Here is a 26,183-nt window from a genome sequence, read left to right on the forward strand (position 1 = left end):
ATCATGGAGTGAACACAATGAGAATCCTTCTCTCCTCCCCTCTCCAAATTCCAATCTAAAATCCATAGTTAATGCATTTGGCAGCTTATTGTGTTCTATTTTATGCTGATACATTCAGAGCAGAACAATTGGTAGCTTAGGGTTATAACCTTTATGTTAAAGGTTAAATTCACTTTTATTTCCTTTTCTGGCTTTGCTGAGCCTGGTAAGCTATATATGCATGTGTGGATACATGTGTATACGTGAGTGAAAAATGTATGCACACACACAAATACATATAAATATACATATAGGGAGAGATATAAAATTGTAATATATTACAAATGAATCACACACACTTCCATTATTCTTTCCAAGATCACCTTGATGTCACTCCTAATAAAAACAAGACGCCCATCCTATAAAAACGGAAGATTGTGAAAGTTGTACTTATGACTGAAAATTTAATGTAGTGGACAAATCTTTTATTGTGCAATTTAGTGTTTTCTATTTATGGGACAAAAGAAGTGAACGTTTTTATAACAAAAGAGCAGTTAGGCCCTATTCTCTAGACTTGCTTTTCATCAGCTCTGGGAGTGAAGGGTCTTCCTTTAACAGCCTGTGATATGGCATTCAGATTCTAAATCAGAACTGAAAAGAAAAAAAAAAGAAAAAAAAGAACCCCTCTTGCTCTTCTATACTGCTCAGCTTGACATTTTTTTCACACATAAAGGCAAATATATCCTAAAGCTGATGTCACTTGATTTTTAAGGTAAAATTTAAACTGATTTTGGACACAGTAAACACAGAAAATCACCATTATGAACACCAATGCCTGCCTTTCAGGCCTGTGACAATCTACCCAGCTATCTATCACACTCATTTCCATGCTGTGTTAGTTCCAGTGGACAGCCATTCTGACTTGATGTCATGATATTCACACCTAGGTGAGAGAAGACCTCGTGATGTAATTTTTGCCCTGGAGCTGTGCAGCTGTCAGTCTTTGTTATGGTTGCACAGAGCATAGCTAAAGTTTCTATCAAGAATTCCCTGAATAATGATGGATTAGTTTGACAAAAGCAGCTTTGTAGGGTGTTTATATGTATGTCTATTACTAAAACAATGCAATTTCCCATTCTTTGATTTGCCTTTTGGCAACAAGAATTTGATGCTTTTTCCCATGCCTACAGCCAGTATCTATGTGGGTTTTATCCTAGGGCATTTGGTTCTTTGCAAAAGCAGGTTTTTGTACCAGTACATACTGTCTCTCTGTGCGAATCTGGGGCCTCAAACAGATTCATTTCCTCAGAAAAGGAGCTCATATTCTTCTTCACCCTATTTTTCCTTCACTAGATATGGTATGGACAGTTGGAATTTTACAGGTATGACAAGGAAGAGTAGGGAGCTGTGTTCAGCATTTGTAATATTTGCCACAGATGACAGATACTGAAAATGTATGATACCATTTTATGCTTTGATTGATAGTTTCTGTGAAACAAGTTTTAAGGTGTGTGACAGAAACTTGTCCTTTATTACCAATAGAGAGTACTGGTAAAAACCATGTCAAAAAGACTTAGCTCCAAAAGTTCTAATATATACAACTGTGCTTGCTTTGGGTTTATCTAATACACTAAGCCTGCATTTAGTAAGCTTTATTGCATTTATCACTTACTCTGTCTAAAAGAAAGAGGTCTTGAATTAATCATGTTCAGCAACTCAGATGGTCAAGCCTGTAGTGGAGACTGAAGTGTTCAGATTCAGAGACCCCTGGAAAAAGGAAATAAGCTATTAACCTTGAAACTCAAATATCTTACCAAGGATGATGTAATGCTTAAAAGAGAACACAATTTTATTGGTAATATATTCTTGCCTTCTACAAAATTGTAGCCAAGCAAAATAGAAGAGACAGCAGGTCTTCTCCTCTGAGCACTGGCACACTGGTATCATCTTGGAAAGCCAAGCTGGGAGAAGAACAATCATCTGTGATACTGAGAGTCTGGCATGTTTCAGGTGCCATTAATCCACACGCATGTGCCCCAGCTGCTACACTGGCTGAAAGAGGCTCACCTGTTGCAAAGAGATTGTCTATCCTTGTGACTTAGGGAGCTGAAAAAGAATGAGCAGATGTGTCAGCAGGAGCTGGCACCAGATTAAGAAACAAATCAGGACCAGAGGTTTCTTACAACTCTTTTGGCTTCAGGTTCAGGCCTATAGAAGGGCTGACACTTTATGTAGTCAGAAGCATTCTCAGAGATTTATTTTGATTGACACAGGAATTCTGCTGGTAGACTAGCAGGTTGTTCAAATGGAAATTGTCTGCAGAATTTCTTGTAGGAATCTTTGATGAGTAAAATAGTACTAAACGTTCATTCTCCAATCTTTTATGGCTAGTCAGGAAACTGCTGAGCATTTTCAAGTCGCTTCTAATGTGCATTGAATATATGGTAACTGAAAAGATCTTAGCATATCTGGAGCTGTATGTATCATAGCTGTCTAATATTATAAATGATGTGTATGCTCAGATTGTGGAGCCTTTCACCATTAGATGGTCATATGGCTTAATGCATAGCTACATTATCCCAGATGTCACATGCAATGTGCCTTTGTATACTGTGAAATTTCAGAAGTACCAAACAGCTCTATTTCAGTGAAAATATACAGCTCTATCTGAGCCCCAGAGGCAACCATTCAATAGTATGAGACTAGAGTTCTGATTTAAACACATCTAAAGATCACAAAAGCCTATACAGATTTTAGGACAAGACAGAAGCTGTTAGTTTGCCATATATGAAAGCTCAGTGCACCCAAATGTTGAATACTGTGTGCAGCTCTGATCACAGCTTAAAAGGGGCAGCTGGAGTGATCAAGGGAGAAGATATCTTATGACAATAGACAAAAAATCTGAGACTTCTCCATTTGGTGAAGAGAAAGCTGAGGCAGAACTGTGAAGCTGGTGAAGAAAGTGAACGAAGAACTGTTATTCCTCAAATACTGCAGTGCCACAGGAAACTGGGAGAGGAACAATTTGAAACAGATTAGCATAGCATGGAGTAACTCTGTGAACTTGGTGTCATAGGAACATAGGAAAGCAGACAGTGTCAGCAGGTTCAGACAGAGATGGGATAAATTCATGGACAATGGATCTGTACACAGTACTAAGAGGGATGTACCCACTAACATTCCTAATCTGTGTGTGTGCTTGGGAACTCCCAGGGGAGTGAACTGCAGAAGGAAGCCAAATTCTTATATTCTTACTGAGTAACATCACCTGTTGCCACTCCAGAGACAGCATCTGAACTAGAGAGACCACCCTCTGTTCCAGCAGGGTCTTTTTTATCTTTCTAAAGATAATGCAGTAGCACAAAGACTGTAAGACAAGTCACTCTTCTGTGAACAATATCAGACAGTAGGAGTGCTTCTAAGTTGTGGTTTTTACCAGATAGTGCTTAAAAACATTTGCAAGTAAGAATAATAACTAGGAGTGTGTTTTGTTCTTAAAAGTATTTATTCTTAAAAATATCAGCTTCAAGATAATTTTCATCTTACTGTCATCTGTCCTTCCAGTTAGGCTATTTAATGTGATTAGTCTTTGATGGTAAATGAGAAAGATGTGTTTCCTTCAGCAAGTGCAGAGCACCAAGCACTAATGCTGTAGCATGAAGACAGGCACCCAGACAAAGAGGACAGAAACAGAAAAACTGACCAAAGTTCTAGTTATCACAGAAATCAATATAATATTCCTAACAATTAGGTTGCTACTCAGAGGATCTTTCTGCAGAACACTGCCATATTCTAGAGCTTTTCCTTCATTCCTTGCATTTTGATGGCACCTCTATCATGTTAAAACTGGCATATCTCCTTTTTAGCAGGCACAATTCCACCCTAACAGATGGCCATGATGATAGACATGCCAAAGAACCAGTATGTGTATCGAGTTTGATTATTAGGGATGATATTTCTATCCAAGAAGGTTTGAGTGGCATTCTGTACTGATCAGCTGAACCCTTTGGTATGGGCTGGAACAAATGCTGTTTCGCTAAAGTCAAGGGATGTGTGAAGTACAAAACAGGGAGATGAGCACTATGTGATTTCAGGTCTTGTAATATGGAACTAAAGACCATTCCACTCGTACAAGAATCAGTCATGAAGCAAAATCTGTAACTTCTACTGACTGTCTAATGGTATAATTTAGTGTTTCTGCTATATTTCCTAGTAAATAGCTGTTCTTTTTCAAATGACATTGTAGCTGGCCAGCACAGCTCCTGCTGCACCACAGACAGTGCAGAAATCTGGAGAGCTGAATCAGTAGAAAGCTGGAGCAACATGGCAAAGCTTTATGAAAGCTGAATTGCTCATCTCCTAGCAGTGACTCCTGCTTGTCACAGGTGTGTTGTGCAGTACCTGCTTTTTACCTGTCACATTTTTCATGAGAAATAACTCATTTTAAAATAGAAGACCCTGTAATAACAGCAGAAATCTTTCAGCTGGTTTAAAATGAAATTAGTATCTTGTGAAAAAACTTACATTATCAACATTCCCACTCTTATTTGTGCCAGAGGCAAATATGGTTCATGAGTGTCAAAAAAGGCATCCAGTAGTCACATTTTTCCCCTCTGAGACACTGTGGTGCATAAAGAAAATCCTAGCATGTGAAATCTTTGTTAAACCAGAATTTCTGTTAAATATTTTCTTCTATTTAGTGGCATTGTATTCTTTCTTAGTTGCTGATGAGTAAGATTCTTTTTGTCTTCGATATACATTTTTACCAATATACTGCTGAGGCATCAATGCTGATTTCTTTCCTACTTCTTTACCTTTTTGTGTGTGATGGTATTTAGCATTTTAAATACAGAAGGAAGGGTATCAAATGCACTACGTGGGTGGGTTTCACAGAGTGGGTAAAGTGGGAGTGTCTAATTTCTTTTCATTTCAAATTAAAACACCTAATCTTGCCTACAGATCTGTTATTTCCATTGGTTTATCAGGGATTACAGTGACAGAGCAGACCCAGACATGTATTTGACTGGTCTAGTGGAGATAGAATTGCAAGTTTCTTGATGAGCCTACAGTAATAACGAGTTAACCTTTCTTATTCAAAGTCATCCATCCACACTTCCCAAGGTTTTGTGGACGCATTAAGCTGTAATTCAACTTGTGGAGTCTATGTGGTATGTTAATTGAGGTTAGCAGGTTGTTCCCCTAAGTTTGCACTCATTGGCAGGTGTATAAAGGCACCAGGTAACCCAAACGCTACTGTTCTTTTTAAGCTAGTAGTCCAGACTCAGGATCTGTGGCTGCTGAACACATTTAAGAAGTGTCATTTGCAAATAGTGTAAAAACTATTGAGCAAAAAATGGTTCCAAAATATTTTTTAAGTTCCTTTAAACGCAAGTCTTTCAGAAGTCTTTAAATTAAGGTATGTTCAGGGGGATTTTATTTCTTTTGAGTTTTTCTTCCTCAGAATATATTTTTTTTCTTGATTAGTAATAGAGACACAGTTCAATAAGAGGATTGAAATAACTTAGAGATTGGGTTACTTTGACAGTGGGAGATTGAAATTGAACTTCACTACACTAGCCTGTGCCTTTTGCAGAAGAAAATAAAACCTGCAAGAGTAATGGTTCCAATTGCTACTTGTGCCATCATTTTTCTATAAGGAAACTGATGGTGATGTTAGAAGGCTGGGCTCTGTTTGAAAAGCTCTTTCACTGCCCACAGCTGGCTGGATTTGCTGGATGCACTGTCTGCTTTTGTGGCTCCCCTGTGTCCTCTGAGAATGCTTCACTAAAGAGTTTGAATCCCTAATTTTTTCTTGGTTTAGTTAAGACTCCTCTTTTTTTCAGGAGCTTTTTGTTGTTGTGGTTTGGTTTGGTTTGGTTTGGGTTGAGGTTTTTGTTGGGTTTTGGTTTTGTGGGGTATTTTTTTCAGAGAAGCTTAGATTTTTAGCTTTTTAGCCTGTTTGTTTTTCTAACGTATTTTCATCAGTGATAACCTCCTTAATGCTCAACAGTTAAATGTAGATGCACTGATTTTGTTAAAACACCCAGAGAAACCAGTGCTAAACTAGCCAAGAGAGATGCTATTCTGCTATTCCATTTTCTAGTACCAATTCTTAAACAGTGAAACCCAGCTTTTGGAGTAATTTTTAAAAAGGTACTCCTCTGTCACCAGACTTGCAGAATGACTGTTGGTGAAAGATGGATTTTTTCACTATATGTGATTTTCAAATACAAGATCAGTTTAATAGAATCTAGTTCCATCAGATAATTTATCTGCTTAGCAATGTTTCTTGTTTCATGGTAAATCTTTCAGGCCAATACTCCATTTAGGCATCATTTTTCCTCTATCAGAAGAGTTACAGTTAGAAATGCCACTGAGAGAGAAGTATTCAGTATCTGTGCATGTTTTTAAGATCAATACATTCACTTCCCATGTCTTAAAAAAGTTAATTTTGTGCTGTGTCCTCCTTCTGAAATTACAATTTACATTTTGAGTCACCATAACATTCAGTTCAAATTTTTCCTTCTATTTCATTCTAGAGATCCGGCTGCTTTTATTTAACAGATTGTCCTTTGATCTCAAGGAGACAATGGCTGTTTTACTCCTTTAATGAAGCTTGTATTATTACAGGCAAAATGAATATTAGACCAAATGGTAGTAGAAATCCCAGAGGGGAAACAGGCTCCTTTGTCTGGATCTTGGAAAAGCAGAACAGTCCATTTTAATCAGTGGTTATATTCAATAAACCCATAGTCTCTGTTCTTATTTACTTATTATTTTTATTTATTTTATTATTGCTTAATAATAATATTAAACATTTTTCTTCCTGTGCTATCTACAGATACAGACTCAACTTTAGGAACGCTGCTAGGCTGAAGGTTTAATTCAGAAATATCTTTGGGCATGAAATCATTTTGTAGAAAAATGCATATGCTGCAACCAAGGGTACGTTGTAAGGACATTCTAAGATCTGTTACTATTTGCTGCTAGGTGTCATCCCAAAACAACAACTGCTCAAAAACAGGACATAGTTTGACTAGAGCAATGGCAATTATCTCAGTACAAATCAATTTGCTGACCAGAAAGACTACGGAGCTTCACCTGTCCTATTTCTGACCCTGTTCTACATCCAAATTCAGAAGCAACACAAAAGACAGGAAAAGAACACTAAGGAGTGGAATAAAAACCACATAATATTTCTTGCTTTTAAAATTATCATTAAGCAAAAATTAACCATCTCAGAACATGCAACACTTCCGAAAGTTGCATCCTTCCTAAAGAGACTTAGTAATCCTGAAAATTAAAATGTGTCCATGTCTAATGATAATGTGGACCACTCAAACTATTTTTCTTCTAGATACAATGTGGAATTCTTTCTAGTACAGGTGAAATAACTTGCAAACATTTTTCACCTGTGAGCAGAAAAGATAAATATTTTGCTGGTTCTTAATATTTCATAGATTAAAAAGGAATTTGATTTCTTTTTCTGTTGTGGTTCTTGCAAAGTCCTGTAAAGAGCAAACAGGAGCTATGAACAAAGATTTAAAGTGATGAGCTGTCCCATGCCTGTTTACAAGTCAGGATTTCATTTTACATAGAGTTCTCTGTAGCTACTTTTAAAAATTTAAATTAGAAACATGGCCAGCAATGCATGCAAAATGTTCATTCATTGTAGTAAACTACAAAAAATATTGCTTTTATGCAATGAGAATGCCATTGTAGAATTTTAAAAGGCATAGAAATAAAAGACTCTGGATTGGAGTGATTTAAACAAACTCACTAGGATATAGTAGATGATTAAAATACAATCTATAATTACATTACACTGGTATCAGGTAAGGATAAAAGCCTATAAATACACTGGGGTCAGGGTAAGCATAAAAAATGAAACAGTTATTTGAATAATCTGAGATCAAGTTGCAGTAATTAAAAATGAATGTATTATTCAAATGAAGGAATTAGGTTACAACACTCCTCATATGAAAATATTATTGTGACAGACTGCAATAAGTTGGAAGCGATTTTGATAAAAAATTGGGGCAAGAAATGGAATGATTTACGTTGGGGAAAAAGTACACAATCTATGAGAAGAAGAGTATCCTTCAAATCCCTCATCAGAACCTTTCAGCTGGCCTTCGAGAATTGCCCGCCTCTTCCCAGACTTTGCTCTCTCAGATACATAGATCAATCCATTACAAATTAAAAGTGCTCTAGCTAAAGACTCTACATGTATTCACACAGGAATTAATGGGATCTCCCCCCCTAGCAGCCATGCTATTTATTCTACCCCATACATTGCTGTTTATCCATTTTGATTGCCATCACACAGGTCATTTCTGTCATTTGTCTCCTGTTCTTTCTCTGTCATGTCCTGTCGGTTTGGAGGCCAAAGTCTACAGGTTAGACCGACACAGAATGGTGCTACCATGTGAATAGTTGTTGGCTACTTACAGATTAAGCACTTACTGTAAATAAAGGGGTTTGAATCTGACCTTCACTTGGCAAACTCCTTGGGGTGGGAACCTTGTGGTGGTCACTTGAATACATAAACCAAGGATATTTAATTACTAATAATTATAATGAAAGAATCAGAAAGCAACTTTTGGGGTTTTAGCCTTTTTTTTTTTCCAGGTAAAGGCTTTTATATCCCTTATATTAATTAACTTTTACAAATGTGAGAGCCAGCCCTGGGTGGCTCTTTGCCATCTCCCATAGCAGAAGGGTAGAGAGTTTCTCCGCAGGTGCAAGTATGCCCACCAGTGGACCCATACTAAACTCTCACAGATAAGTGAATGAGAGCACATCAGAAGTCAGAGCAAGATCAGGAGTAGCTTTCTTTTTTGCCCTGTGACTGCTGTCTGAAATTCTCCTGGAAACCTTCCTGCCATCTGCAAAAGTCAATTGAGAAGACTATTTAGTTCATTTAAAATATGCACAGCTGTGTCCTTTTAAATCCTGCCTTGATCCTTTTATCATCACATAGTATATTTAAGCCTCTCATTCTTACCTTTTCAATCCTTACTACTTCTCTTTTCTAGTCTCTTTTGTCTTCCCCTTAAAATGCTGTGTCTGCCTTTCCCCCAAAGGCAGTTGTTTATCTTTTTTTTTTCTGGCAATCACTTAGGCATTTCTCAAAAATTTGTTCATGCTAGAACTTCCTTCTGGTATTGCCAACTCTTTTCTTTCAATCCCTACTTCAGTACCATCTTACCTTGGCACAGGTCCATTTCCAGAAAACTGGTTCTACCTATTAGATATAGGTGAGATATCTGAGCTAACATTTAAAAGACTTAGGAGCCTTTAAAAGATTTTGGGGACTTTAGATCAAGAAACTGAATGACCTGTCAAACCCAGTCAAACAGAGCCTTAAACTTACAACTGGAGCTTGCTATTTCCATTTCTCAAGCATTATTCACTCTTCAGCTGTCTGTGCAGTTAATTCAGCTAATAATACCACACATAGGTAAATGAGCAATGAGATAAAATGTTAATTCAGATTCGGAGAGATGACTTGGGTAGAACTTCTCTGAATTGATCACTGGAGGATACAAGGCACAGGATCTTACAGATAGTTGCCATTAAGTAACGCAGCCACACCAGCTGCAGTATGCCTGTGCAACAGACTCTACAACTTTAAAAATAACTCTCTCTTCAGTTGAATATCATCCCAGCAGACTGATCACAGTGGAGAACTGAGAGCGTTCTTGTAATGGCCAGTAAGTCAGATTCTTCTACATGTATACATACACTACAGTGTATGTGTTACCTGACTGGCATATAGATTAACAATAATCAGTTAATATTTTATCATTTTGTATTTAATGAAAACTGAGAATGTGGAGTGTGGTACAGAGCTGAAAGCAGAGAGGAAAGAAAATGAGAAAAGAGAATTAATCAGGAAAAAGATACCAAATGAGAACCCCCTAGCTAAAAAGACTTAAACATACAATAAGAAGCTATACTGAAAGGCATTTTATATTGTTACATCAAGCAGGATCTCCCAGATACAGATTACATTAGGCTACTTCAACCCCCTCACCCACCGCACCAGCTCTACAAACCTCTTGAACACCGGCCAAAAAATCGCCACCCACCTCATTGATCTGCCCAGAGAAATAGGTCTAAACTGCATCTTCTGCACATGGGCAATATTTTCCCTTATGAAGATAGAGACTAAATCATGTTTGCACTTCCAGGGCATAGAGAGCATTGATTTTTCCAGTGTCTTAATAAAGAAGTATGAGGAGACATTTTTTGAGATAGGATAGTATAGGATCAACTCCTCGGGTCCACGAAGGCACATGTTAAGGGAAAGAGTAATGGAGTGTTTTAACGATCCTGAGTTGCAGATGCAGATGGTTGTCCATGTGATTGCTAACTTTTAGCAGAACAAAAAGACAGGAGACAGTGATGCATCTCCAGCAGGTTGTGGATACTGTGAGGTTCACTGCTTGTAAACTGGCTAGCGTTCAAGAGACTGTGTTTTGGTCTGAGTGATATGTAGGTTAGGCAATGATGAACTATGTTTTTCCATGTTGCCAGATTGCATTCCTTCTCCCATACCCCAGAGAGATTCCAAGTGGTTCATTATACTTTGTCCTGGTTAAAAAGGAAGAGAGGTAGTAGATAACATTTAGTGTCCAATAGGATTGGTCAGTGAAGTGTTGAAATGTGTCCATTGGGGTGGGGGTTGATCATGAGAGTAACTTTAGCAGCAGGGTAAATTTCTAAGCAGACTGGGAGGCTTGATAGGTAATTGCTGCCAGTTCTTGCTGCTTTGTAAAAACCTGCTATTCCCAGGAGCATCCCAAACATTTAATAGAACTTTTCTTTAATCTTTGTGACTACTTAGAGTAGCCTCACACCATTCCTCTTAAGATTTTGTGCAGTTCTAAGAAGGGGCCAGCCAGTACACAGGGGTCCATGCCAGCACTGCAGGGCTAGCAGAATTTCACCTCAGTGTGTAATCCCTGCTCCTCCAAAAGCTAGATAGTTCTTCTGGGATCACTGCATGCCTGACATCAAATTTCTTCATTACTCTCATGAGACAGAGATAAGTGTTCAAAGGTTTCCACAAACTTTTAACATCAGGGTCCCCTCGTGTTTCAGTGGGAGTCACACTCCCTGGAATGATAGTTTTGCTCAGCAATAGAAATACTATGAAGTGGCTGGTGTTGGCTGATTTCCAGTCTTAGCTGCATCTTTTCCCTATCCAGTTTCACAGGAGAATGGTTTAAGCAGAAACAAGCACCTGCTCAGTTGCAGGAAAGCAAAGGCACGTTTGATTAATATCTCCTGATAGGCAGGGGTGGAGAAAGGTCACCCTGCACTGTCGTGGCCACCTGGTTCCAGGAGCACTTTGGCTCTGGATTTGGGGAAACAGGCCAGGGGAAGGAGGTTAGGCTCGGGTTCTCCCCACGCTGACACAGGGTGTCAGCCTGCTCAAAAATACACTTTCCTGAGGGCTTCGGCATCTCACCATAGGGCCCAGCAGCAAATACGTTGTTGCAGATGTGCTATTTACAGCCTGGCTTTGTTTCTCTGAAGATTTTGGTCTAACTGGCATGGACCAAACATGCCACGGGGGTGTGTGGCTTGCCAGGGGTGCTGCTCCGCTGGCCAGCAAAGCAGAGCGATGCCCTGTTGGGCTTTGATGCGATTTGCAGAGCACAGAAGTATAGTGTTCAGAAGGTCAATATTCCCTAAATATTTCCGTCAATGAGCTGACAAAAATGTAAATGTTTCCTGTCACGCTGCACAGTTTGTTTAAATCTCCTTCGTCACGGTCGCCGGGCGCCTGGTTCGGCGCCCCCCGTGAGGGGGTACAGCTCCCCTGCGTGACCAGGCAGTGCCGTGAGCCCCATCGCGGTCGCGGCAGCCAAAGCATCTGCCTCTGTCGTGACAAGAGCACGGCCCGACTGTCGGGAAAGCGGCAGGCACGAGGGGATCGCGTGGAGAGGGTTTAATCAAACTTCCCGAGCACCTCCCGGCTTTATCAGCCCCTGCGGTGCGATGTGCAGCCTTGTGTAAAATTAAATAAATAACGGCCCCGGCCTCTTCCCGCCCCCCTCCTCCCCTTCCCCTCCGGCCGGTGCGGCGGCGGGCCGGCAGCGCCATCTGCTGGCTCAGCGGTGGCGGGGCGGCAGTGCCATCTGCGGGCGGCGGGGCGGCGCTGCGGGGCGGGGTGGACCGCGGGACAGGCTGTGGGAGGCCTTCGGGTCCTGAGGGGAGCGGAGGAGCTCGGGCTGCTACCCGCAGGGTTTGACCCGGGCTTGGGTGTTGGAGGGAAGGGGGAGGGCTTGTCCTGGGAGCCGTATCCAGCGCCACTCTCCGGGCTTGATGGAAAGCACTAAAATGGCACCAAATTGGCTCATTAGTTATTTAATCCTGTGTAATCCTTTGGGGCTGCTTGGGGATTTGGGCTGCTCGCTGAAGTTCACCTATCACAGGTGCAAAGGAATGTAATGGATATCATGATGCAAAAAGGGCGACTGTGGTATTAAATCTGCCCTATTTTAATAAAACTATCAGTCACGTGTTCATATTTATTTGAATAAATACCTAATTTTCATTTTTAAGGAATGTGAAAAATACAAGGTAAGGTTCTGGATATTACAAGTAGTATTTCATGGCCAGGTTCTTTTAACATTGCCTTTAGTGTGGCAACCACAAGAAATTTTAAATCCCATCTTAGTGTTAATCCAGTATTTTCTGATTTCTTTAAATGATTTTTTTTCTTAAATCATCATTACACAACTCTTTAAAACAGTGACTTTTTTACCTGTGACTCTTCTAACTTTATAGCACAAGTCAGCATTTTTATCCTGAAGATCTCACCCTACCAATTTATTTCAAGTTTTTATATGATTTATATGATGAGTTTTTTATATGATGAGTTTTAACTACAGAAGTTTGAAAGGTGCTTTTCATCACCATGTTTTATTGCTTAACAAAAATTTTTCTTTGCAAGATTACAAAAAAATCTGAAATTCACCATGTTTTCATACCTTTGGTGTTTGTATGCATGCATGCTGTTGTTCACTTTTCCATCTTTTTGCCCCCTGTTTGGATTTTGTTCCAGTACTGCAGATACAAACTGGAGTGCAGAGACCCAGTTCAGCTAGCATATTCATGAGTGTATGTTATTATCTACATGTAAAACTCCCTTAATTTACAAGCATAATTGTCTTGAATGGAATGTATCTTAAACAATTAACTCCCAATGTCCCAAACTAGCTAGAGGTTTGATTTCTTTTTTGTAGTTCTTGGAAATGGGGTGATGGTCTGTGGGCACTGCTAAGAGTGACAGAGGGTCAGACAAAGGTGTTATGAGGTAGAGAAAGATTAGCACCGAAGGAAATGAAACTGCTTCTGTGAGTGAGGTGGTGACAGGATCGTCCTTTAACGTCTTCTATTTCAATGCAATTAACAAGTCAACAATCAATTAACAGGAGAAACCTTCCTTTTTATATGGCCATTTTCCTCTCAGTGTTGACCTACACACAGTTTGCCATACACATGAAAAGCCTCACTTCAGCTAGATGGATCATTTTAGTTGAAATCTGGAAAGTCAATGAGAAACCAAGGTGCATTTAAGGCATCTGTGCATTTTGCATGGGTATTTCTGAAGAGGTAAACTAATTGTAAGTCTCTGGTCACAGCCTTGCATTTAGAACAGTGGGTGGCAGAGAGCACAGACCAGAGATATTTGGTCCGGTGCATTGCACTAAATCATAGTGCAAGTCTCTGTTAAATTCCATTTTTAATGCAGATGGATCTTGAGGGGCTGCCATTCTCTCCACGGTTTCAATTATCTCCTGTTCTCTTCCCCTCATACTTGAGTATTTTAGACATTTAACAAAGTGATTTTTCCTTGAGGGTGTTACCACGTTTAGAGTACCACAATTGCTTAATTTTGAACTTTGTCTAAACTCTACCACCACCTTTCTCAGGGCTAAGGCTGTCAGTACCTAGAAAATAAAACATGTACACTCACTTCGTTTTCAGAAAGCTTCTGAACAAGATAGGCAAAATGCTCTTAAGGGTGACCCTATAGAGGTCCAAGGAGTCTGCAGAATCCCTCAGACCCTGGCAGACTGCCCCCTGGGGAGCCAGCATGCTTTAACTCTCTTCCCATTGAAGAGGCTGTAAGAAGCGAATACATAAGAAAGAAAGGTAATGAAAACCGACAAGTTGAAAAGAAATTGAGAGTTTAATCTGCAAGGTTGTGCTTGAGGGGGCTTCCATTGTGATATTCCTATGGAGTAGGTAAAAGAGAAAAAAATTAAGAAACTGCAGAGTATGATGAACTTACATAATTTTTTTCTTGCACTAGGCAGTATTTATTAATTTCTTTTCTGCCACTTTACAGCACCTCTTTGCCTCTCAAAAAGAGGAAACGAAGTATGCAAAACCTGGCAGTCATGATGAACATGTGAAATGCTCACAGATTATTTATAAGCATGCAAGTTATGTAGTTGGAGATTCTCTCCCTTCTGCTCCTGCTTGGTGATGAAGAATGGTATTTTAATAGGCAGATGGTAAAGACAATTACAGTTTGGGGCTCAGCTGGGAGTTACATCAGTTTATTGCAAATTATTAGTTGATAAATGCTTTTGTTTACAAGCAAGTCTTAAGCAGCTTTGTAATCAGTTTATCAGCTGCAGCCTGAATTTTGACAGCTTGCCTTTGGGTATACAGTCACTTCTTTCCTGGCCATTTAGAAATCACGCTGACCAGGCAGGCAGAATGGCAGCTCCCATGCACCTGTATGATGCTCAGTAAACTGGTATTTCTTATTAAGCCTGGCTTGGAAGAAATTATCAAGTACAGAATCCTCTTTAATTGCTAATACATGTTACTGTGTGCATCAAGAGTCTTAACTGTTTGCATATTTATAATCTTTTATTTATTTCAGTTGTGACCAGAAGTAAAGCAATCCATTCAGGATTTGCTTTCTGCTGTTTAGTCTCTTATTAGATGAACTAAGTGATAGACTGGCTGTGGTTTGCAATGCCTGTGTACTTTGGGTGTTGTATATAGCTTGGAAGTTGGAAACGCTTTTGGTTAGCCTGAGTATTCAGTCCTTTTCACTGTCAAAAGACAGAAATATAATACCCAAGTTTTAGCACATCCAGAGGAAGCCTGGGGATTTGGTGTGGGTTTTCTGTGTCTGTGTTGGTTGCCTTTTTTAATGAGATTTTTTTTTTGCCACGGAAGGGGCTGGGTTGGATGTTTCACGTAACTTCTATGACATTCACATTTTAAAACATACTAAACATGCAAACCTACTTTTACTTAGTTGTTCCTTCAGTGAGAGAGACACTGATTTGTTACAGTCTTGTTTCTCCTGCAGCCAGTGTAAAATGTTCTAATGGCTTAAGTGGCAGCAACGGTTTTATTTAATCAAGAACCATTGCTTTGCTTCCATGGTTGTTATACCTGAGGTTAAACCAGTTCCTGAACTTCAACCTGTGAGCTGAATATTAGGGTGAAGAAAGGTCCAGGATACCTAGAAACAATAGCAACTGTTGTCCCAGAGTTGCGATGCACACAAATAAATGCTTTATAAAAGGTGGCTTTTGTTTCATGCACAGCCTTCAGCTTCTTCTGGACCATGGCCCCTGCATTAAATAAGCAACCAGGTCTCACAGCCAATATTTTTTTCTTACTTGTTTTGCCATTCTGAAACTTCCTCGTTTGTCCTTCTATTTAATGTGTTTATTTCCTTTACAAATACAACCTATCAATCCAGACCCATCTATATAATCCTCCTTCCACTCAGATACCTTTACCATTCACTCTGCATTTGCCAAGGGGCAAAAAATGAGCCCTACAACAGCAGGTGCAAACCGGCAGAAAACCCATTGGTAAGGTGTAGCATGCTCTGCCTTCTCTGCAAGAAAGAGGTGCCATTAAAGCATACCTATTGTCTCATTTAATCACCTCCTTTTTCACACACTCCAGTCTCACAAAATAACTCTGAAGAGACAATCCACAGGCATGATTGTGTTTGTAAGCCTACAAAAAGGTCACCTTACAGCTGTGCTGTTAGGAAAGTGGGGACTGTAGGAATGTCTATCCAAAGCCCTGCTTCAAAGTAGTTGGTTTCAGCGTTCCATTTTCTCTACTCTGAAACCTGGTGCGTCCACAAAAGCTGTGGGAAGCAGTGAGTGTCACCTGGGAATGTCTCCTGGAAAGCTCTTTGGAGAGTGCCCATTCAGTGATCCTGTGAAAGGGGAGATGAGTTTACTGCAACAATAAGTCCTAGCTGCTTTGCAGTGGCGATGGGAGTGCCATGCGGGCAGTGTCAGCAAGGGTTTATCAGGTTTTTTCAAGCCATTTATCATTTCCTTTCTGAAGGATTAGTAAATTATGAAATAACACTCAAGTGGGACCCAATTCAAAATTTTAAAAAGGTATAGAGGAATTTGGAAATAAAATTTTAAAATGGCTAAGCTTGTGAAAGAAGTCTGCGACTTCCTTGTTTGCGTTTATGCTGAGTTAAATAAATAGAACAGGTTTAGCATTTGTGGCAGGCTTTAATTTCTACCTCTGAGCAGCAGACTTAACTTCTTGTTGTGTGGGAGGATATTGCAGTTTTCAGCTGCATTCCATAAGTATTGCCATTTGTGCCAAACATTAAATAGTTTTAGGCTGTAGACTGTCGTCCAGCAGGAACTGCTCTCACCTAAGACTTTTGAGAGCCATCTAATAGAAAGATATGTATTCACTCTGATTAGCCCAGGATTTGAACGAGGGTCCCAGAAGAGATATATAAGCCTCTTAAATGCATAGAACTTCTAAGGATATGGGTTTAACTGTCTCCCCCTGTGGTAAATAAGCTGTGACAGCTCTATCGGGGGGAAAATGGCAAATAAAATTACCACATTCTTTTCCTGTGAATATTTTCAGAGCGCTAATCTATTTTGCGTCTTTACCTAATAGAACCGTTGAATGTTACACGCCGACATTTAATTGGAGAAAACGTGTAGAAATTCTCAAACTAACAAAACAGGCAGACAGCAGTGGGGAAAAAAATAAGTGGTCACATCTAAATGTTTCTTATATTCCTTGCTCTTCAGAAACAGTGTGCTTCATTTGGGGTGCAGTTTATCAGGCTTTTGGCAATATTAATTTGAGAGCTGTTGCAGTATCTATGAGTATGTTAGCAGTGGTTGCACTGCAGCAAGAGAAAGACCTACCCCTTACACTGACACAGAGAGACCAGCTTTGGGAGTTTACTCCCCTAGGACTGGCAAGTTCCTTTACTATTTTTTATCCTTATTGGCTGCAGAATGCCTGCCACTTCTAACTATAAAATCATCTCTTCAGATAAAATCCCTGTCAGCTGTCAGCATATGACTAAGCTGAAGCCATCCCCAAAGCTTAGGTTGACTCAGGTGCAGGAGTAAGAGCTGTATTCTGAAGGAGTATTTTTCTACCCTGCTTCTGGTCAGACATTTTATATCTCAAAATGCAGGGATTTTAAGGCTGTCTCCTTCATTTTGGCAGTGCCTTTAAGCCAAGTATTCTTCTGCTGTTGCGTTCTGAAAACTATCGTTGCAATCCGTTTATTTTGCAGTTTGTTGACTGAATTAAAAATGAAACAGGTTTATATTTTAAACTGAACAGAAAGGTGATAGGAAAAAAGTGGCAACAGACCTGTTTCTTCCACTGTATGGGTCTAATTTTATATCATATAATAGATTTTACTTTTCTTTTTGGTTCTTTTTTTCTTTGCAGCAAGTACACTGCATATTTATAACATTTAGTTAAAATTAAAGGTTTAAGTATCTTTTGGCAATCTCCTTTGAGCAGTAAACAAGAAAATATTACAGAAGATGCTAGGAAATCAGGTAATTAATTTTAATGTAACACTAAATCTTTTTTTTTTTTCTTTTTTGGTGAGAGTTTGAGAAGTCTGAATTTGCAGGACTGATTTTTGAGACACTTCACAGATGATTGGAACGCTGGCATTAAAATACAGGAATAGCAAAAATGCTGTGCAAAGTATGTGTTTTGTATACGCCTCTGAAAAAGGCGAGGAATTATTTAGCAACTGGAAAGACTGTTCACAAAATGCTTTTGATTTATTGCTGTATATACCACAGATCCCTATCACTTATTCTTACATTATTTTATTCAAAAACTTGTATGAACCATGAGTTGGCATGTTAGAATACTGAAAAGGCATTAATCAGCCTAAATAAACAAGTATATAGATCTGTCTCACAACTATGAAGTAGTTAATAAATTTTTTGCAATTTTGTTATATAAAAAAGGTCTAAAAGAGTAGTGCTTAATTATCTGGACTCCTCTGTGCTGGGCTCTCTTTTGATTGTATTAATGAAGCAGCTGGCCCATTGTTTCTCTTTAATTCCTCTATTGTTTTAAGAATATGTCACAGCTCTTTATTCTTTTATCAGGTGCTGTGCAGGAGGATCCACACAATACCTCATATTCCTACTGTATTTGCCAATGCACAAAGAAACCTCCAAAGCATTTTTCAAAGAAGGGGCACACATAATTTATAAGTTCTCTTCCTTGTACCACTCTACTGTCAAAAATTTCAACACTATTGGATTTGAATTAATTATAATTTTTTTATTAAACAGTGTGTCTACATATAGATATATGTACTTTGTTCATGTCAGAAATTAGAGATCTTCCCAGGAACTCCTGCCACACTGAAAGAGCATTCATTGAGCTGAGTCGTCACAACCCTTTGGGGGAGCAGCAGGAGGAACCCACATATGAAGATCCCATCGTATTGTGATGTGCAAAGTCTCCTTAAATGCTTAACCTGTGCAGCAAAGGAGGGGAGATAATACATTAACTCTAGCCTCCATTACCATTATTGAAAAGCATCATTTTTTACAAACTGGAATATTTCATTGGGAGAGGAAGGTTTAATTCAGTTGACAGTGCCTGGAAGATGCTCTGGGTAACAATCTGTTGTTTAAATAAATTCTGATAGTATTTTGACCCTTCTTGCAAAAAGATGCATGTACAGGAAATGGGCTATTGTGTTGTTGCAGCAGCATAATCAAATCCAGTAAGCACAAATTTTACCACATGGAAGTAATATTAGTGAGTTAACTGTTGCTGAAAATTGCCATTGATTTCCTAAATTTATATGAAAGGTAATTGCCATTTCTGGGTCAAAAAATTAGTCTCAGTGCTTCAGCAATGAAAACTGACTGATACTGAAGGCAGAAAAGCTGGGATTGCCTTTGAATATATGTTTATGTTGTTACTTTTCTCCATCTTCCTTCCACGAAACAGCTGTACTCAGTGGAAATGGTGGGTTTAGCTGCTTGCTTGCTTAGGTCATTTTTCCTAAAAGCAGAAGTATCAATCAAAAGGTTTTATGGTTCCATCTGTTTTGAAGCTCTTTTTCTCCTAGTGGAGTTACTAGGGGAGCCTATCCTTAATTTTTTTCGTTTCCAGATTGTGACCCACAGACCACAAATGATCACTCCTTAAGGTCTGCAAAAAAATAAGTAGAGAGAAAAGGAGCCCACCATCAGAAGGCTCAGTGTGCTGGGACCTCTGTTTTCCCAGGAAGTGTTGTAGGGTTCTGAGAATGAAGAATGAGTGAAAGGCCATGGCATTAGTTAAATCTTCAGAGCAAATTGCTGATTCCAAATGGAATAATAGAAGTTACTTGGTTTAAAAGAATTTCCAAATGCAGAAGAAAACGAGGAGCTGTTTAAAAGCAAGGAAAGCAAATTTCTCTTGTGTTTTACATGTCTGTCCCACATAAAATAAAGTTTTGTATTAGCATGCAGTCTATCACAATAGTACTCTTTATTCTGAATACAGAAGAGAGTATTACTGCACCTAAATATGAATTAATTGGTTCAATTTACTATATATTTTTATACTGTGGAGTTCCATATCTAGATGAGCCCAGATGTAGCCATGTTTGTGGTTTACAGCATCTTATTGCTTGCATTTTATTATTTTTACAAAGCAAATGCCTGTCAATCACAGAGATAAATTAGAAGGAATTGTGCAAACGTGACGCATCACTAAGATTTTTTTCCGGCATGCTATGTAATTATTAACCTGATTGTTGCCATTGAAAGAAGCCCTGAATTACAGATAGCATGGATGAGGTTAAATGCTTTCATATTAGATATATTTTGCTTATAGAGTGTTCTATAGGTATAGTCATACACTATAATTGAAGCTTTGTCAGCTCTGTAGCCTAGCAACAGATAATACTGTTAGGTTACTGAATTGCTCCTGGTTGACAAGTAGGGAGTATTTTTGTGTTTATCATGTTTGCTAATGATGGGATCCTTTCCAAAAGGCTTGTCTTAATCTTAATTAGAGTTTATCAGCAGAGGTCTGCATGACATTGTGCAGACACTGATTTCATAAATAATAAAAAGTGCAAGTGAAAAATTTGGCAGGAGGAGAAGAAGATATTTAAGACCACTGATTCTTGTAAGAGCTGCATGAATTTCCAAAATGTAATCAAGTTTGAACTGTGACTCCATTCTTTATTATCGAAACTTGCAGTACACTCCACTGCAGTTTTGACAGCAATTATGAGTATGATTTATAAGCTTCCTGTTAGGAACCAGATCTGTTTGCACAAGAATCTTGATCATAAACATTAGAAAGAACAGTAAGTCCACAGTTTTTCAGGGACATCAGGGCCTTACTTTTTCCTTTGAATAGAAAGTTGGGTTGCAGGGTGTTGGTTTTTTTAAGTCTTGGTTTGTTGTGTTTTGTTTTTTTTTTCCAAGCAACAAAATGTTTGTGGTGAAAGATGCAGACAAAGAAGGGAATTCTGAAATAACCTTTCCATTTGGTGGAACCTGAAGGTATCAGCTATTCAGTGCCTGATGTCGTTTGATAAACAACTCGTGCCAGTGCAATTGGGTGTGATTTTCTTCCTCTGGCTTGCCCAACACGATATTCTTTAACTTGCCCAATTTTCAGTGATTAAAGAAGCATTTCTAATTCTTTGCAATGTGAACTACAAAAAAAAAGAGTTCAAGTAAATACAGGTGTTTTCCCCCCTCTTCTTCTGCTTGGCATGTATGCATTATATATATATATTATATTGGTTTAACCATAGATATAAAACAATATATTGCAGGCTGTAGAGATTTACTTTCATCTTGACAGAGTCAGAACTAGACTTGTAGAGAGAACAGCTTTCCAATATCAGAAAGCTTTCTGATATTTCAAAAACTTCCCTTCAGCAATGAAACGAGTTAGGCTTTTCTTACCCACCTTGTAAAACCAGTAAGACTCTTTTCAGTATAAATGGATGAGCAGCCTACTCATTACAGGAGAGAAGAGTCTACCATTGTCTTGCCTTTTCATCACATAGTATAACCATGATTTCATTTCTGAAGGAACTGTCACTCATCCTTGCTAGAGCTTATCTGGAAATTCTTTTCTCTTCTTTTGACAACTAGGTCTTTCTTGAGACTGAGAAACTTGGCCTGGTAAAGCTTTGATAGAACCATCTCACCCCCATAAGCTTTCTCTGGCAACAGGAACAGTTGGTTAAAAAATTCTTAGCTAGCTTAGTTGAACCTTCATCTCATACAAATAATAGGCTTTGGTGTTTCCTTATGAAATCTTCATGTCTTTGCAAAGGTTTCAAGCAAACATCTTCTTGTCTCCTTCTCCATTACCACTGGTACTTGGCAAAAGTCTGTCACAAACACTGCCCTTAGCTTTATGAAAAGATGTGCTCCAGGGGAATCAGTGTGTTTATGTCAGTCTTAAGAGTGTAGAAGCGCTGTTTGTGGGAAGATATTTGTGGGAAGCAATTTTTGTCCTTTTTTGTAACCACCACCTGTAAGGAACCCCTGATCCCTGACAAGGGTGTCTAGGTAGGTTGATAATTCATCTAATAGTCATGATTGGAAATTCCTATTAAATTTGAAAGCCTCTGCCACATTCTCTGCACCCCATTTTCCTGACTGTGCAGTAGAAGGCTCAAGAAGACTTCTCTATTTCTCACTGTGTAAGAAGGCCAGCATATTTGCACTCACTGCATTAATGGGAGTAAAGTTGTTTGCATCTTTCAAAACAGCAGCTATTGCCTTACCCTGTGCAAACGAGTAGAAGGGGACAGGAGAGAACTGTCCTGTGTCCTGTCCTTGTGGGTGACTGTTGCTGCAGAGGTCATATACTGCATTTCCAGTAGCTGGAACAACGCACCATGTAGGAGTTGATCTGGAGATTTGCCTTACTGAACACAGTATGGACTTACATGTCATGATCACTTAAATGCCTAACTCTCTATATAGTGGGCTGAAAGAAAACAAAATAAAAATGTAATTCTTGGGTCTGAATTCTGCTGGGCTAAAGGTTTGTATTCAAACAAACTTCTGTAGCTCTGTTAATAAGCCAAGGTAGAGATTGTTGTGCTTCCAAAGCTGTCACACGTCCCACTCAGCTGTGCCTGCCGTAGGTGTGACAGCCTCTAGGAGCTGGGTGGACCAGGCAGCCGAGGTCACTGCTCACTTCAGCTGTCCGAGTTTAATCTGCTGCTGGACATGAGTCAACACCATGAGGAGCTCTAACACCAGGAGTCTGAGTCAGCCTTTTAGCTGATCCAGACTGATTGCAGCTGGAGACCCAATAATCAACTACACTTTTCTTTTTTTTCCTTTTTTTTCCCCAAGGGCACAACATGTCAAGATGTTTGCTGGGATAGAGAAAGTCTCAGTTGGTTCTTCTGCAGTGACTCATTTTTATTTTAATAAGAAATCCAGTGAATAATACAGTTGACGAAGAGCTCTTGTTCTGTATCAAAATAACTGAAGTATGTTGGTGGATTATTATACCTTCTTCTGTATACATATAAAGAGAAGTGTGTGTTAATAATGGCAGTCCCCTTCCTCCCAGAAAATGAACTGTGGTGTTTGCAGTCAGAGGACTCAGTTTCAGATTTTCGGATTGCATCATATTTTTATCTACAAGACCAATTAAGAACACTTTAAGAATTTAACCTAGTTCTCTCTTTTATGCCAGTTTAGCTCCGACAGCTTCTGTATATTTACTCCTGTCTTATACCAGGCAATAAATCAGACTATGCTCTTCAAAAGTTTGAATTCTTGCTTGGGCATTAGGATTCTACATTTGTTGACATTTATGCCACCATCTTCACATTTCATCTTCCTGTTCTTTAGAGGAAATTACTCAGATCTGTGCCATTTAATGCTGTAGGCTGGTAAACCTCAGTATGCTTTGGTACCATCACAGTAAACTCTATAAACTCTGTCGACACCTCCAGCCGCTGTATTACTGAAGGGTGAAGCAAAGACACTGTTCTGCTTTGAAACTTTTACACCTCTTTGAGGTCTGGAAGCTGAGTTTTCTTTTGCTACTGAAACACATTGTCAGTGCTGCTGTTTTGTTTGCTCATCTTTGAAAGCTAATACACTGGTTTAATTAATTGTCCAAGATTTCTCTAAAACAATGTCCTAATTCTTCCATTTAGCTGTGGCATATCATACACTGTTGTTATCTCCTCTACCAGATTTTTGCAACAAGTTGTTTTAAAACTATAATCTCTTTGAGGGGGGGGGAAGGGAGGGAAATGAAGTGCAGTTGAAAAGGCAGTTATGCCGAAAGATAAACACAGCAATATTACTTATCAAGGGGAGTACGGTTTTTGCTTGGCTAATGAATACAACGTATAGCTGTTTCTATATATACAAAACCTGAGAAAAAAAAAAAAAAGCTTTAGAACATAAAAAGTATGCAACACTATTTCAGGCATAACTGTACTGGATATGTATCTAGGCCTGAGAGTGTAGATAAGACAATATAAGTGCTTTGCCTGTCTAAACATGTTAAATAAATGAGCATCCCCTATCGCATTCAAATACATTAGTAGATGTACTCGCATAGTTAATTTTCTTTTTAATGCACTGCACGTGACATTTGCAGCACAGACCTATAGTGTATCTTACTGTTTGATGAAAGTTCTTCCACCTCGCCCCCACCCCCCTGCGTTTTAAACAAACCTTTATTTGAATAAGCCTTTATGAAACAGATCTTTGGCATATCTTCTTTTCAGGAAGTTCAGTCAGTGTAAGCAGAGATAAAACAGTCATGTTACAAAGAATATTACATAAGGGAAAATTTCTCAGAGAAAGAGAGTGGCAACATGAGGGAGGGGAAGAACACCCTAAAGAGGAAATCTGATTTCTTTCTTGCAGCTGTTTCCTTTTTGTTGTGCTGCAACTTGCAGAATAACACAAACTTGGTGTTATGAAAAAAAAAAAAAGGTACAGGAATTTTGGTGAAAAATAATGATGGGGAAAGTGCCATATGAAGTATTTTTCACCTCTGTCTTGATTTTCATAATGCTGGCCTTTTGGAAGACAAAATGGAAAATTAAAGTTTATATTCAGGCTGCAAATAGTTAGGAAAAGTATCCCCCTTGTGTTATGCTTCTACACTGAAAATTCCTATATTAATAGAAGTAAAAGGTAGTAGCCTCTTTACCTTGAACAAGTTATCAGGATTTTTAAAAGGAGTGTGAAGATATGGCACTGATGTTTTAAGTTCTGTTATCTGATACTGTCAATTAAATATTTCTACTTTTATGTTTCCTGTAGGAGGGCAGCTTTGGTGTACCACAACCAAGGCCATCTCAGAGGGTGAAGAGCTGATTGCCTTTGTGGTGGATTTTGACTCAAGGCTGCAAGCTGCTAGTCAGATGACTCTCACAGAAGGGATGTATCCTGCACGGCTGCTGGACTCAATACAGTTGCTCCCTCAACAGGCTGCAATGGCATCTATTTTGCCAACAGCTATTGTGAACAGTAAGTGATGAATGCTATTCTCTGGCATTTTTTAAGAACAGTATTTTAAGGCACATAATGAAGAGGTAATACAGTTGATAGTGAATTCGAAACCACAGAAACCACACGACTTAAAACCTTTGTCTCAAGGCTGGCCTTTGATCCCACATCGTCTGAGGTGAACTCGCAGACATTAGAGGAGGAGGAAGAGAGACAGCTGAGCTGTGCAACAGCCTCACTCAGAGTATCCGACCTGCCCTCGTGTGGAGGTTCTGTGATCTGCTCCTAGAGGCTATAGGATCAGAAACTGTTAAGAGTTAAGATGGGCCTGATGGCTCAGAGAGTCTAGTCTCTGCTGCTCGTTGCTTAACAACTGCATCTTCTGGTAATAATTCATGATAGATACTCGGTAGAAAGAAGGAACATATCTCTTCAGTGGCTGCTCCAAAATGCAGCAGAGATCATGCCTTATACCAGCCCTGATTTATTGTAGTATCTCCACTCAATGGGGATGCCCAAGAATGTTTTTGCATCCTCTGGACATCAGCAGACCCTATCATAGACAAAGTACAGCATGTAATTAAGTACTGTCCTTAGAGAGGAGGAACAGGAGTGCATGATGAGTCAGTTCCTGAACTGGGACAAGTCAGCTTGAATTAAATTTAATTTCTCTTAAATTTTTCCTATTACTGATTTTTACCTTTATACAGAACTAGTTCCTCATCCCCCTCTCTAAGTACTTTTCAAATATGTTAGCTGTTGCCATGATCATCATCCGTCACCACCTGGCCTTGCATGTCCTTAGCTCTCAGCACTTTGTAAGCCTGTCCATTTAGCCCCCATGTTGGAGCACTTCCCTATGTTTCCTGTGAAGTTTAATACTTAGAAGGTAACTACTGTCACTAGGTACAGTGAACTCATGAACACAGTATTTCAGGTGTGAATGCACATGCAGGCACATGATCTGCCACTCAGGCTCACACCAGACTACACTTGAACAGGCACACCATCTTCAAGCTTTTTCAGACAGGAGTAGTTAAAATAGCTGCTTTGATGTTCACCAAGATGTGGTTTGATGTTGACTGAAGTTGCTTGTTCTCTGATCCTGAGGTCAGCTGGCACAATCTGGCTGCACTCATAGTTTTATCCTCTCTTAGTCTCAAAAGGAGGTGAGAATTGTCCAAATCAGTTGCAGGGAATGATCCTAGACCCATGGCAACCCCCCCAGCTGTATGCAGGAATGGGGGAGGTGTCTATTGACTTAAGCCCAAAGTGTGCAAGGGATGATTTTTGTGATTTAACAACATAAACAAGAAGTTCCAATGCTCTAATCCGGACCCTGTCACTTATTTACTAACACAGATGTACCTTAAAGGGCTGGGATTTCCTCCATGTTCATAGTGACTGGAT

General features: G+C 39.2%; 1 protein-coding gene across 1 annotated transcript in view; it reads left to right on the top strand.

Annotated features, from left to right (window-relative positions):
• ZFPM2 (zinc finger protein, FOG family member 2) overlaps window positions 1-26,183 on the top strand; it is a 248,397-nt gene that overhangs the window by 217,137 nt on the left and 5,077 nt on the right. The window contains exon 7 of the mRNA XM_054385435.1: window positions 24,588-24,794. Within this exon, the coding sequence (XP_054241410.1) occupies window positions 24,588-24,794 (207 nt within the window). The remainder of the gene's footprint in view (window positions 1-24,587; window positions 24,795-26,183) is intronic.

This window comes from Indicator indicator, chromosome 12 (genome assembly GCF_027791375.1).
Source record: "Indicator indicator isolate 239-I01 chromosome 12, UM_Iind_1.1, whole genome shotgun sequence".
NCBI lineage: Eukaryota > Metazoa > Chordata > Aves > Piciformes > Indicatoridae > Indicator > Indicator indicator.